Source organism: Nicotiana attenuata, unplaced genomic scaffold (genome assembly GCF_001879085.1).
Source record: "Nicotiana attenuata strain UT unplaced genomic scaffold, NIATTr2, whole genome shotgun sequence".
Taxonomy (NCBI): domain Eukaryota; kingdom Viridiplantae; phylum Streptophyta; class Magnoliopsida; order Solanales; family Solanaceae; genus Nicotiana; species Nicotiana attenuata.
The window spans coordinates 233,907-246,274 of NW_017671072.1; the positions used below are offsets into that span (position 1 = coordinate 233,907).

Genomic DNA, 12,368 nt, shown 5'->3' on the forward strand with positions numbered 1-12,368 from the left:
GGCGGTACCCCCGTAGTCAGTGCCTTCATAACAAAAGACGAAGGAAAGAATTCAATATATGTTTGCTTTTGTTGACAAAATTTTGTAACAGATATAAGATTCTTTTTAATATATGGAGCACATAAAATGTTATGTAATAAAAAAGAGCGAAGTGGAGTGTTTAGTGTAGTAGAACCAGTATGGGCGATTGGAATACCATTACCATCACCAATTGAAACTTCTTCAGAACCCGTGTATTTATGTAGAGAGGCTATGCTTTGAGGATCAACAGTAATATGATGTGATGCACCAGTATTTAGAATCCAAGGAGCAGCATTGGAAGAATTCCGAGAAGCATACATAGCCTTAGCTTCAAAATGGTTATGTGATTTTGAACGGCAAATATTTGTAGTATGGTCAAATTTTTGACATGACTGACATTGAGTTGGCATTTTGGCCTGCAACGGAGTGGAGGGATGCCATGGATGGGAAAAGTTTCTATTGCTTTGAGTGTTTTGTGAACGCCATTATTGTTGTCCAATAGGAGTAGTTCGCGGACGCCATTGAGGCTGGCCAGACCAAGTACAAGTTTTCCTGTTGCTATTGTTATTATTTGGCTGTTCGCTGTGCAACTTGAACAGTCATGAGAGTTACTAGTTTCTTCTTTTCTGCTTGCTTGAGATAAAGTTCATGATCTGTGAGCTTGTGTGCCAATTCTTCATATGATATAGGTGTTTAACCAAAAATTAGATTTTAGGTCAAAGCTTGAATTTAGAAGAACACGGGTTACTGATAATCGGAAAAGAGTATAAAGAAAGAAATTTGAGAATAAGATATGAAAGCTAGTAAATCAGGGTATATTTCAGTAGTGTTTTTCCGTCGTCACAATTGTTTGTGACTTTCTCTTTTATAGCCATTTTGGGAATACAGACTTTACCTTTGTCATAATAAGACAATTATGCTCAATTAATGACTTTAAATATTACGTTATGTAATCATATACATTAAATACATATTCTCTAACGTTTCTCGCATTTAATGCTCATTAATTGCTGTATCTGGGCTCTTATTTGCTGTCAGATTCATTCCTTTGATTCTTCACGATCTTTGCGGTTTAAATGCCTTGAACGGGTACGAGCATTGAATGTCTCCCATGACTGCTCGTGTCTCTTCTGTTTAACTTGCTCGTGTCTGTTGTTGCTCGTACCTATTGAACAACCTTAATTCTTTGACTGTTTGACCAGTCTACGTGTCATGACACGTCATCTCCAATATGCAGAGTAAACTTTTTCCAATACAATAGGTGAGTTCGTTAATCGAATAACAGTACCCAGTGCTTCATATTCGGGTCCGAGACCGCTAAGTATTTTCACAACCAATTCTTCATTAGAAATGCGAGCACCGGCAGCAGCTAACTCATTAGTGATTGTTCTTATTTCTCTGAGATAAGAAGTGACAGACTTTTGATCTCGCTGAACTTTGGCTAGTGCATATCGGAGGCTATAGATCTTGGTTTGAGATCTATTCGCATATGTGGTATGCAAATAATCCCATGCTTATTTTGAAGTTTCAACGAAGGCAACAGATGGTGCAATAGTGGAATCGACAGATGCCATTAAGGTATTGTCGATGAGATTATCTTGCTGAAACCAAATTTTAAAATCTAGATTGACAACATCTTGAGTTCCTTGCTTAATGGTGTGTGGAGGTGGTGTTATAGATCCATCGAGATAACCCATCAAGTCCAAGCCATTCATGACCTTTTGAATTTGAGCTTTTCATGTTGTGAAGTTTACACCACCAACAAGTTTGATAGGAAGTTGTGCAGTTGAGTTGATGTTAATAATATGTGTTTTGGTTGCAACAACATCAACAACTGCGGGAGAGGTATTATTTTAAAGAAAAGAGGGGTTGACTGGATCATTGTTGTTTGGATTGGTGCCTGAAGCAAAGGAGTCACCATTGATTTCTGGTGGTTTAGAGGGGAGGGAAAAAAAAAAGGATACTTTGTGAACAAGATGGAGAAGATGATTTTGGAGTCTATACTCGTTTGAGTGTTTGTTGCACTGATACCACTAAGGAGCAGAGTAAGGAAAAAGGCTCGTTGTGTATCATTGATATTTGGTAATGTACTCTTTAAACACAAGTGAATTGTGTGGGAAGAAATCCCACAATATCAGTAAAAATAAATGAATCGTATCAAAAATTAAAGCTGTAAGAATAAAAAATATACAGTAATAAAATCAAGAATAAAAGATACTGATTTGGTGAATATTCTATCTTAATTTAGCTCCATTAGATAGGAAAAAAAGACTTGGAGGCACTGGATGTTTATATCAAATCGTACCAAGACCATGGTTAACTGATTTAATAAAGTAAGAATATCTATTAATCAATCATGGTTAAGTGAGAAAAGTATATGTACAAACATATGTAATGCATCTATTGGATTAGTTGTATTAAATTCTTAAGATTGCGGTTTTGTCACCTAGTCTGGACAATTCAGGACATTTTTGTCCCCAAAAATTAAATTGAAAAATTAAAATTCAAGATGCACTGGCTAGTTCCTAAATAGTAGTCCTTTAGAGTGGCTACCTGGTGTCATTTCTACCAAGTATTCCAACGATCATGTTACCCTTGTGTGGCCCCGTACATATTTTGAAGCTAATTAGATTGCTCTCCTAAGAGTGAAAATAGCACGGGCTAGCCAGTTTTTGGACTGATAATTAAAAAATAGCCAGCGTTTGCAAACTCATTGAAAAATATCTACTATTTTGTTGCAATACGGAAAGTTACAGCATAATATACTGGAGATTGGCCTGGTGCACCTGTGTATGAACTTCCAGCATATTATGCTGGAACTCCAACACAAAAAGTTCCAGGATATAATCCTGGAGATTGGAGCACCTGTGTATGAACTTCCAGCATATTATCTGGAACTCCAGTATATTATGGTGGAATATTTTCCGATTTTAAACAGTGTTTTTGTTCCGATTTATCTTTACATAAAAACTGGCTAAATTTCGATTACTTTTGAAAATATTTCTATGTTTCACTTGTCACTCGTAAATCTGACTATTTTTTAGTTTCACCCCTCCTAAGCTCGTCCGTAGCCCAAGTTTGCTGTGAAATATTACTGGCTTTACAAAGAGAAACAGAAGTATGAAATGCTAGAATCAAACCTCGCACATGTAGAAATGCTAACATAAGAATTTTTATCATTAAAGTACCACTCAATTCTCATACTTCCTATTACTCCTATCAATTTGAATATCTGTACTACCTTAACCTTTTTTTTTCTTTGAAACAATACTACCTTAATTAGAACAAGGAGAGTGCAAATATAAAATACGGCAAAATACAAACGTGACCGGTCGGTCGAAAGTAATTACAATCGCTAGCCAAAAAGTATATAAAATATGTATATTTATGTATATAATACACATCTATATAAAAAATGAATTGAACTGCATATATTAATTCAACAAATTTATATCTAGAAGTATACCTTATGTGAGAAATAAAATATGATATTTTGAACCTTTGATTACTACTTTTCCATGTAAAATTACAAGTAAAATGTCTGGTTTTAAGATAATGGCAAGGTAAAAATGTAAGATATACCTCATCTGAAGAGGACTAAATTACTTGCAAATCTAGATAAAGAATGTGGAACCTGAATGAATTTAATTACTAGCAAATCTGGATAAGAAAGACTTCCCTGCATATTTGCTTGAATCATTAAGAAATGCCTTGAAGTCAAAAAGAAGAAGAGAAGTTAAATAAAGGAAGATTGAACTGAAACCCATTGGTTCTTTAATTTGTTTAATTTAGCAGTAGCAATAGTAATCTGCAGCTCTTTCTCTTTAGTTCTACCTGCTTGATCTTCTGCCAAAGCAACCAATTGCTTGGTCTGGTTAAAATTCACTCCTCTTTTCAGTTATCTCATTTTTCTCCTTTTGAATTGCCTCCAATTGTGCCATCATTTCCTTCTCCTTGCTCTCTAGTTGACTATCTTTATCCTTAAGATCCTCGCCCTCTTTAGTTGAAGTTTCCAACAATGACTTAGTTTTCTCAAATTCAGCCAAGAAATCTTGACAAAATCGATCCTGGTCCGAGAGCAATCTCTCCAGCTATATGTGGCGGATGGAAAGTCAAGCTTAAGTTCCAATAGCTGTTTGGCTTGTTCATCTGCAAACAGTGAGAGGTTGCCAGTAAGTATGGTCAAAGCTTCTTTCATGGAAGCTTCATGATTCAGGTTAGAGAGAGCCTCTAGTGGCAACATAATCAACTTCTCAAAGATCAACTTCATACTCCTTGCATCGCTTTGTATGGAAGGTTCAGATTTTGATTCAAGCGTAGATTGTGCCTCGATACGAGTAGACTCCATGTCATCCACGGAGATCAATTGATCCTCATTGAGTTGATGGAGCGAAGCATAATCAGTAAGGTGACCCTGATGACAGAAAGAGATCAACTACAATAAATAATATCCATTTCTGTAGTTAGACAACAGATCACCATTTCACAGTCTAATTTATCAAAGCCAAAGCCTAAACCTCAAAACAACTTGCTAGCAGTCATGAATGAGCTGTGTATTGAGACAGTCTGAAAGGAGGATCGTGTAGGCACTAGTCGTTAATTGAGAAAATTTTCTTTCGACGAGTAATTCCTAGGCAAAGGTCACTTGATTGGTTTTAATTATTTGACGAGGATCATGAGGTGAAGATAAAAAGATACTTCTTGGATTCATCTATACTTGACAGAGGCATGGGCAAGCTTGTTACCCATTCCATTGTTTACGGTAATGCCAAGCAATAGTAGACTAAGATAAAAAGGAAACTAAGTCAAAAAAAAAAAAAGAAACAGTATCGTCGACACTTAAAACTATTACTCTGTAAGTTTACCAGAATTGGCTCTGAAATGCTTCCAAAATCGTATGATGATGAGTCTTCAACAGAGAGAATAACCTCCTTTTCAGTGTTACGATTGAGCCTTTCCCTTCCCAAGTATTGATTCTCCAATTGACTAGTCTCATCAGTCCTATGTTGCTTGGACTCTCCAAAAATGTAATCGGGTGTGTGTCGGCTCCTCCAAAAGTAGTGCATTTTTGGCAGATTCGACACTGGTGCGGCAGCATTTTTGGAGAGTCTGAGCAACATAGCTTGAAGCATCTTTATTTGTCTTGCAATCACTTTCCTCTGTTGGCCAAGTGAAGGAGAAATGAATTGTGTAGCATCTTTAGCTGGCATTCTTTCTTGTGGTAACCTACTGTATAGCGGGAGCATTAGGGAATGAATATGAAGGGACGAGACTATCACAGGCAGGCTAAAATTCCTGTGGCTCATACAAGAGTTCTTGATTGGCCGAGTCTCCCACTTGAATCATAATGTTTTCCCTGTCACTGTCTTCATTCTTTCCTAGGAAATTTTCATTGAATGATGTACCATTTTCATTATTTACTGATAGATTAGAACTCCATGATTTCTGCAGATTGGATTTGACTGAAATGCAGTTGGACCTCTGGTGATTGGCATTTGTACGTTAGCAGCTACTCGGTCAGTTTCATTGCAGCTTACACTGGAGAGTAAAAGCCTATCTCTCTTTATTTTGGTAGAGGGCCACCGGGAGATTCAAATACTAACTGTAAAAACAAGATGTCAAAATAGGATGACCTCATTTTACTGCCACCTTTGAATATCTTCACAATCACAGAGTTCTTAACAGGAAGCGTACCATGAAGGCTTGCTGCAGCCTCTTCACGCTTCTTGCCAAACTGCTCTTTAAGGTCCTCTAAACTTACTCATTCACCAATGACTCAAGTCTTTTTGGATTTCTTATTCATTTTCTGCTTGTTTCTTGATTCAAAGATGGTAAGGTCCTGACCTGAAGGACCAGTATCCACTTTCCTCTTCAGCCTTCCATGTTCTGTGATGGATCGTTGTTGGAATGAATTAAGCACAGACTCTTTTGGTGGAAAGTTGGCATCTAATTTCGTGCACTGCAATTAATTTGTTAATATTAGCTCAGATAATCACTCATCCAGTATACGCTAATTCGATTTAACGAAATTGATAACCACATGTAAATGGGTTTAGTGCATCCTAAATTGGAACTGAGCAATGGAATATCAAATCCTTACTTGGGAAATATTCTGTTACATGATCTTTGGCAAGATATTTTTGCAGATTGAGATAGATCTAACCCATTGATAGTTGATAAAATACATATGTACATTAAACAGGCAAATTCTCATAAATTTACTAAGCAAGATCAGTCAGATACTTTGTTCATATCGATGAGTTTACCACGATTCCCTTGTACAAGTTTTGTCACGTAGAAAATCAGTAGGACATAAAAAAAAACAAAAATGAAAGGAAAAAGAGAGCATCTCAATCTAGCTGAGAAATCAGAAATAACTTATTATATGTCAAACAACATATCACAAAACAGATTTTCACGAGGCTGACAAATTAATTTTCTATTTTATGCAGGTAATGTGAAGAAACAAAATAAGAGGAGAAAAACTAGATATATTGGGGCAGAAGCAACATTCTCCCAGATTGAACCTTGACAGCCATATCTGAGATCTGATAATAGATCTGCAATCATATTTGGTTCGTCAGAGGTTAACATAATAATAACAAAATTTTGTTATATAGTTAATTCTGAATGTCGAAATTTCTTAAAGATGAGAATCTACTTTTAAATTGTTGATTGAAAAAAAAAAAGAGTACGCTCTTCAGCTACTTACAATTCATGTTCTTTAATGTTGGATTTCAATTATGCGATTAGGATTACATGAAAAAGTATAAAGGGCTATATCTTTTTGTCAATGTTGACATTATGCCATGACATTTGCCTAGAGCATGGCGTAGAGCGAGAAACGATGACAGGTAATGGGTAACCACCCTCACTATGAGGACAAGCTCGAGATAGCTTAGATTTATGAGATATCTATAGGAAGTTAGCCTCTACCCCTACATCCTACAGAACATCCAGGTATAATAATACGATAACACTATGAGATCATTCATATATCTTTGTTATTCTTATTTCTTTTGTTTTTATTGAGTCGGTTATCTTTCAAGATCCCTACTTACTTGAGCATCAAATTAACCAAACCGTATCGATACCGAAAAGAAACCGACATGATTGAGACGGTTTCGGAAAGTTTAATTTTGGTTATACATAAGAGAATAATACAAATTTTATAAAGTAACCGGCCGAACTGAACCGTCGACACCCCTAATTGTTAATAGCCTCCAGAGCCTCTTGCTCCTCTAGCACATACTGGACTTTCAAGCTCCAGGTTTCATAGTTGTCACCATTAAGTTTCAACCCTTTCTTAAGCTCAGCAATAATATTTTTTGAAGCAATAATCATTCTTTAACAAAATAAAAAATCACGAGAATCATATAAAAAAAATAAGGCAAGGCACTATATTCAACATATATACATACATATTATAACACTAAGCATCAGTTGATTAAGTCAATAAACACATATGTTAATCATGGAGTCGAGAATTCACTATGTTAGCAATCATCATTCAAAAACTAAAATATTATTAAAATTAATCTATTCAATTATCTAGCTAAGCGTCCGAATCATGTTTAAGACAACATAATTATCTATGATGATTTTAAAATCTCATATGGATCATAAGTCAACAAATAACTTATGTTAGCATGCAAATAAAATTTAGTGTCAAACTAATTACTCCCTCCGTTCCAATTTATATGAACCTGTTTGACTGGGCACAAAGTTTAAGAAAAAATGAAGACCTTTGGAATTTGTGGTCCTAAACAAGTCAAAAAGTAGTCTAGAGTATTTGTGTAGTTATAAAAGTTTCTCATTAAGGGTAGAATTGTAAGTTTAACCTAAATTGTTACCAAATTTAGAAAGGGGTCATTCTTTTTGGAACGGACCAAAAAGGAAATAGATTTACATAAACTGAAACAGAGGGAGTAACACTTATTATATGCTACAAAAATTCACATAAACCTCCTTCTTTTTTTATATTAATGTTAAACTAATTAATATATTATACATGTTAAGCAAATTAACAAGTAATATTAATATTAAGCTAAGTAACATTAATTTCATGCTCAATAAATTTACATAAAGCATGCGTTAAACTAATTAAAAAATTAATATTAAAACAATTAAAATTTGAGCATGTTTGAACAAATTAACAAAAAAAAATTAATGTTAAACAAATTAATATTTCAAGCAATTTGGTTAAAAAAATAATTCTAGTTTTCATTAAGAAATATAAATGCTAAATTTATATTCTGAAATTAAGTCCATATGACTAATTTTTGAAATTTGGAATTAATTAAAAAAGGAATCTTAAGTGATTATTAATTTGGAAAAATGACAGTGAATAGCCGCTCTCAAAATAATAGCCGAAAAAATATATATTTTTTGTCTATATACATTCGGTATGTTATATACCAAAATTATATAAATTTTATATATTTTTCGGCTACCGAACGTAAATAATTTCTGGCGCAAGCTAAAAGTGATAATACCCCTTTTAATTTACTTTAATTTAGGCTATGAGCCCAAAACAAAAAATTATCTAAAGCATTTAAAATAGGAATTTTTACATTCCTATGCCATATAGTAAACTATATTACCCTCCATGCTTAACTTTTAATATAATTACCTTCTATATACCTAATTACCATTTATGTACCCTTTTAGATTTTAATGGTATTAATTAGTCTCCTAATTTTGCTCAATCGTATATTCCCACTCCCCCAAGTATCCCTCTCCAAATCCCCACGATTTCCTCTTCAATCACCCACGATTTCCTCTTCTAAAACCAGCGAAAATCTGTAACCCCTCCACCATTGACAACCATTAAAAAGTTTTGAAGCTTTGAATTCGAATTTGGGTTTTCAAAAGACATTGTTTGTTTGGATTGGATGTTGTTGCAAAGAATTAAGAATTCTCTCTACGTCTCTCTCTATCTCTCAATCCCAAGTTTCAGTAATATAAGAGGAAAGGAAAAGAGAGCAGCAATTCCACCATTGATAGCCATAAAAAAGCTTTGAAGCTTTGAATTCGAATTTGGGTTTTCAAAAAACATTATTTGTTTGGATTGGGTGTTGTTGCAAATAATTGGGAATATGGTTTGGAGTTTATATCTCAATTTTGAGGGGTTTTGGTGAAGATTATATTTGGTTTTGGCTGAATTTCAGATTGAAACTCGAAAAAGAAGAAAAAGAAGACATGACATACATTATATTGCAAAAATTATAGAAAAATTGTAGAACAATTGTAGAAAAAATGTATTCTGTTCTTTATTTGTTTTCCTTTTATTCATTTAACTATTGTATGAAAGTTGAACAACATTTGTATAAAAATTGTATTTAAGTGGTATTATATTGTAGTTGTATATAACTTAGTAGAAATTTTATATAAAATTTGTATGTAAGTTTTATGTTATTGTAGTTGTACTTAACTGGGTGAAAATAATGTGTGAAAGTTGTAGAAAATTATAGATAAGTTGTATTCCTCTATAACGGGAGATGTTGGCATATCAAATAACTTTAGTGTTCCAGACAAACATGCATGAAAATAAAGATAAATTCTGTTATGAATAGTTTGTAGAAATTTTGTAGATAATTTGCAGAAACATTGAAATTCTGTATTTTCATATTAATTTTTCAAATGATATGTAGTTTTATTGTAGAATAAATGTAGAAATTTTGTAGATATTGTGAAAATCCACACTGATATATATATATTTACTCTGACATGTAGTTTATTTGTAGATAAAATGTAAATAAAGTGTAGAACATTTATATACAACCAGAATTTAATATAAAATGTAGCAACACAAACATGTAACTGTGTTCTCATTAGTGATACTATAAAATGTAACAACACAAACATGCAACTATGTGGATTATAAAATGATTGATATGAAATCAAGAGGTATTCCCTTGTGTGCGTCAAATTACGTCTACATTTGTGCAGTGGAGGAATTTTCCAGCACCACATTATTTCAGTAAATGAGACCGGGACAGTTGGTATAAAATGTTGAAGAAGAAAGAGAGAATAAATCTTTTTAATTTGGGTAACCAAAAAAAGAAGAAAGAGAATGAAAGATAATATTTTCATTTAGGTAAATGGATAGGAAATCCCTAAATTGTAGCCTATTTAATGCGTGATTTGCATGGTAAAAAATCTGGGAGAATATTTAATTCTCCAATATTAGCGCGCCTAAATTAGGGGTGGGCATCGGTCGGTTCGGTTTGGTTATGAATATTATCGGTTTAGCATATCGGTTATCGGTTTATAAATTTTATAAACCGATAACCGAACCAATAAGATATCGGTTATCGGGTATCGGTTAATCGGTTATCGATCATTATCGGTTCGGGTATCGGTTTACCCGATAAGATAACTCAATCTAGAGTTAAGCAAAAAAGAAAGACAATTCACTGGAGTTAAGCAAAAAAGAGAAGAATTCACATATAGTATACTAAAGGCTTACGCTAGGAGTAACTAGTAAGGTCTATGAAGAATGAAGATGAAGCAACTAAAGAGTGGGGTTGAGAAAGAATAGGAGAGAATGAACTGAAGCCCTAGCATTTGTATATATACTTAAGGGTAAAGTCATAATTTTATTAATTCTTATTGGGTTATCGGTTAACCCATTAACAAAATTGGCAAACCGAGGCCCGAACCGATAACCCAATAGTAAAAAAAATTCTAAACCCGTTACCGAACCGTTAACCCAATAATCCGATACCGATAACCCAATAAACAATTAACGGTTCGGGTTATCGGTTTTACCCGATATATGCCCAGCCCTAGCCTAAATAAGGAAGCATACAACTACAATAATTCCTTATTTAATGACTTGTCTATATTTTGTAGAAATACTATTAGCATGGCGGGTAATATGCAAACTATGAACATATTTGGTAATATAGTTTCCTATATGGTATAGGAACGAAAATTTCCCTTTAAAATAGGCCATAAATCCAAATTTCTTAGGGATTTTTACCTAGTTATACTATATTAGAAACTTATTTACCTATATTCTCTATGTTTTGTAGTTTTTAATAAATATCTAGGTTTTTCTTACAAATTGTATATATTACTCCTTAAAAGGCTCTCACCACATTATTAATATCTTCAATTAAGGGATTCAATTACATTCTTTCCTTTTTTCCTCTCTTCTCTTCTCTCTCCTTTTTCTTACATCAAAATTCCTTAATCTACACCAAGAATCTTCATCTTCTCTCTTCCCACCATTGCCGACAGGTTTATATTATTAAAAAATATTCAGAAATTGTATGACAAAAGTATCATCTTTGTATTTGAATTGTATTAGATACATCAATGCCTAATACATAATTGTATCATACCTGTATTACAATTGTATCTAACTTGTATTCGGTACATTAATACCTAAAATAATACCTGATATAATACTAATAAATTAATATATAATTATCATACTTGTGATACAAACTGTGAAATTCGTCATGAACTCACAACTGCTCGTAACAATATACAATGAATATACAGTTATCATACATCTGTAATACAATTCCTCCAACAATTATGAGACATATACAATTATAATACAATCACGATACATTAATTTTTAAAATTTGTGATACAATAATGATCTTCATCTTCTTCAAGTTTCAGTTACAACTCGACACTAAAAATTTAATATAATCATATTAAAATTGAATTAGTATTGTATCGAGTATTGTTTTGGGTATTGATGTACCATATACAAGTCTACAATAAAAAATTTAGAAAAAAAAAAAACAAGATTCAAAACTTCCCAAAACTTGATTCATAGCAATATTTCGAATTTCGACTGGATTGTATCAATAAGAAATAGAGATCTTGGGTGAATAGTAAGAAAGAAAGAAATTAAGTTTGAAAACCTTTGGAAAAGAAAAAGAATTGGAAATGCAGGGGGGGGGGGGGAGATATATAAATAAAAGAGAGATTTTAGGTGATTATTAAGAAAGAGAGAAAAAAGGAACATAATCTTAAATGTAAGGGGAGTTATTGGAAATGGGTTGTAACTGACAAGCTAAAATTAAGGGATCTTGAATTTTTTTTGTAACGACCCGGTTAGTCGTTCTAGGATGTAGCCCCGTTCTCTCATTTCTATTTCTTTATGTGTTGTTCAGCTGTGTTGAGTTGTATCGAGTTAGTAGGTTTGGGTTCGGAGTAGTTTTGGAGTGAAATGATCATTTAGTCTCTTAGTTAGAAAGCTAAGTTAGAAAAGTCAACCAGAAGTTGACTTATGAGTAAACGAATTTGGATTTGGATTTTTATGATTCGATTAGCTTCGTTGGTCGATTTTAGACTTAGTTGTATGTCCGGAATATAATTTG

At 33.3% G+C, this 12,368-nt stretch overlaps 1 protein-coding gene across 3 annotated transcripts; it reads right to left on the reverse strand.

Annotated features, from left to right (window-relative positions):
• Nucleotides 1-3,540: 3,540 nt before the first annotated feature.
• On the reverse strand, nt 3,541-6,940 carry LOC109205676. Of its 3 annotated transcripts, XM_019368416.1 has the most exons (5): nt 6,734-6,940; nt 5,716-6,581; nt 4,887-5,623; nt 4,294-4,435; nt 3,541-4,170 (listed from the first exon to the last, which is right to left on the reverse strand). In XM_019368416.1, the coding sequence occupies exons 3-5, from the start codon at nt 5,325-5,327 to the stop codon at nt 3,983-3,985; spliced, it is 771 nt and encodes a 256-aa protein (XP_019223961.1). In that variant the 5' UTR covers nt 5,328-5,623; nt 5,716-6,581; nt 6,734-6,940; the 3' UTR covers nt 3,541-3,982. The 3 variants fall into 3 exon arrangements, with proteins under 3 accessions (XP_019223961.1, XP_019223960.1, XP_019223959.1); XM_019368415.1 differs by having other exon boundaries at nt 3,541-4,435; nt 5,716-5,980; XM_019368414.1 differs by having other exon boundaries at nt 3,541-4,435.
• Between the last annotated feature and the right edge of the window lie 5,428 nt (nt 6,941-12,368).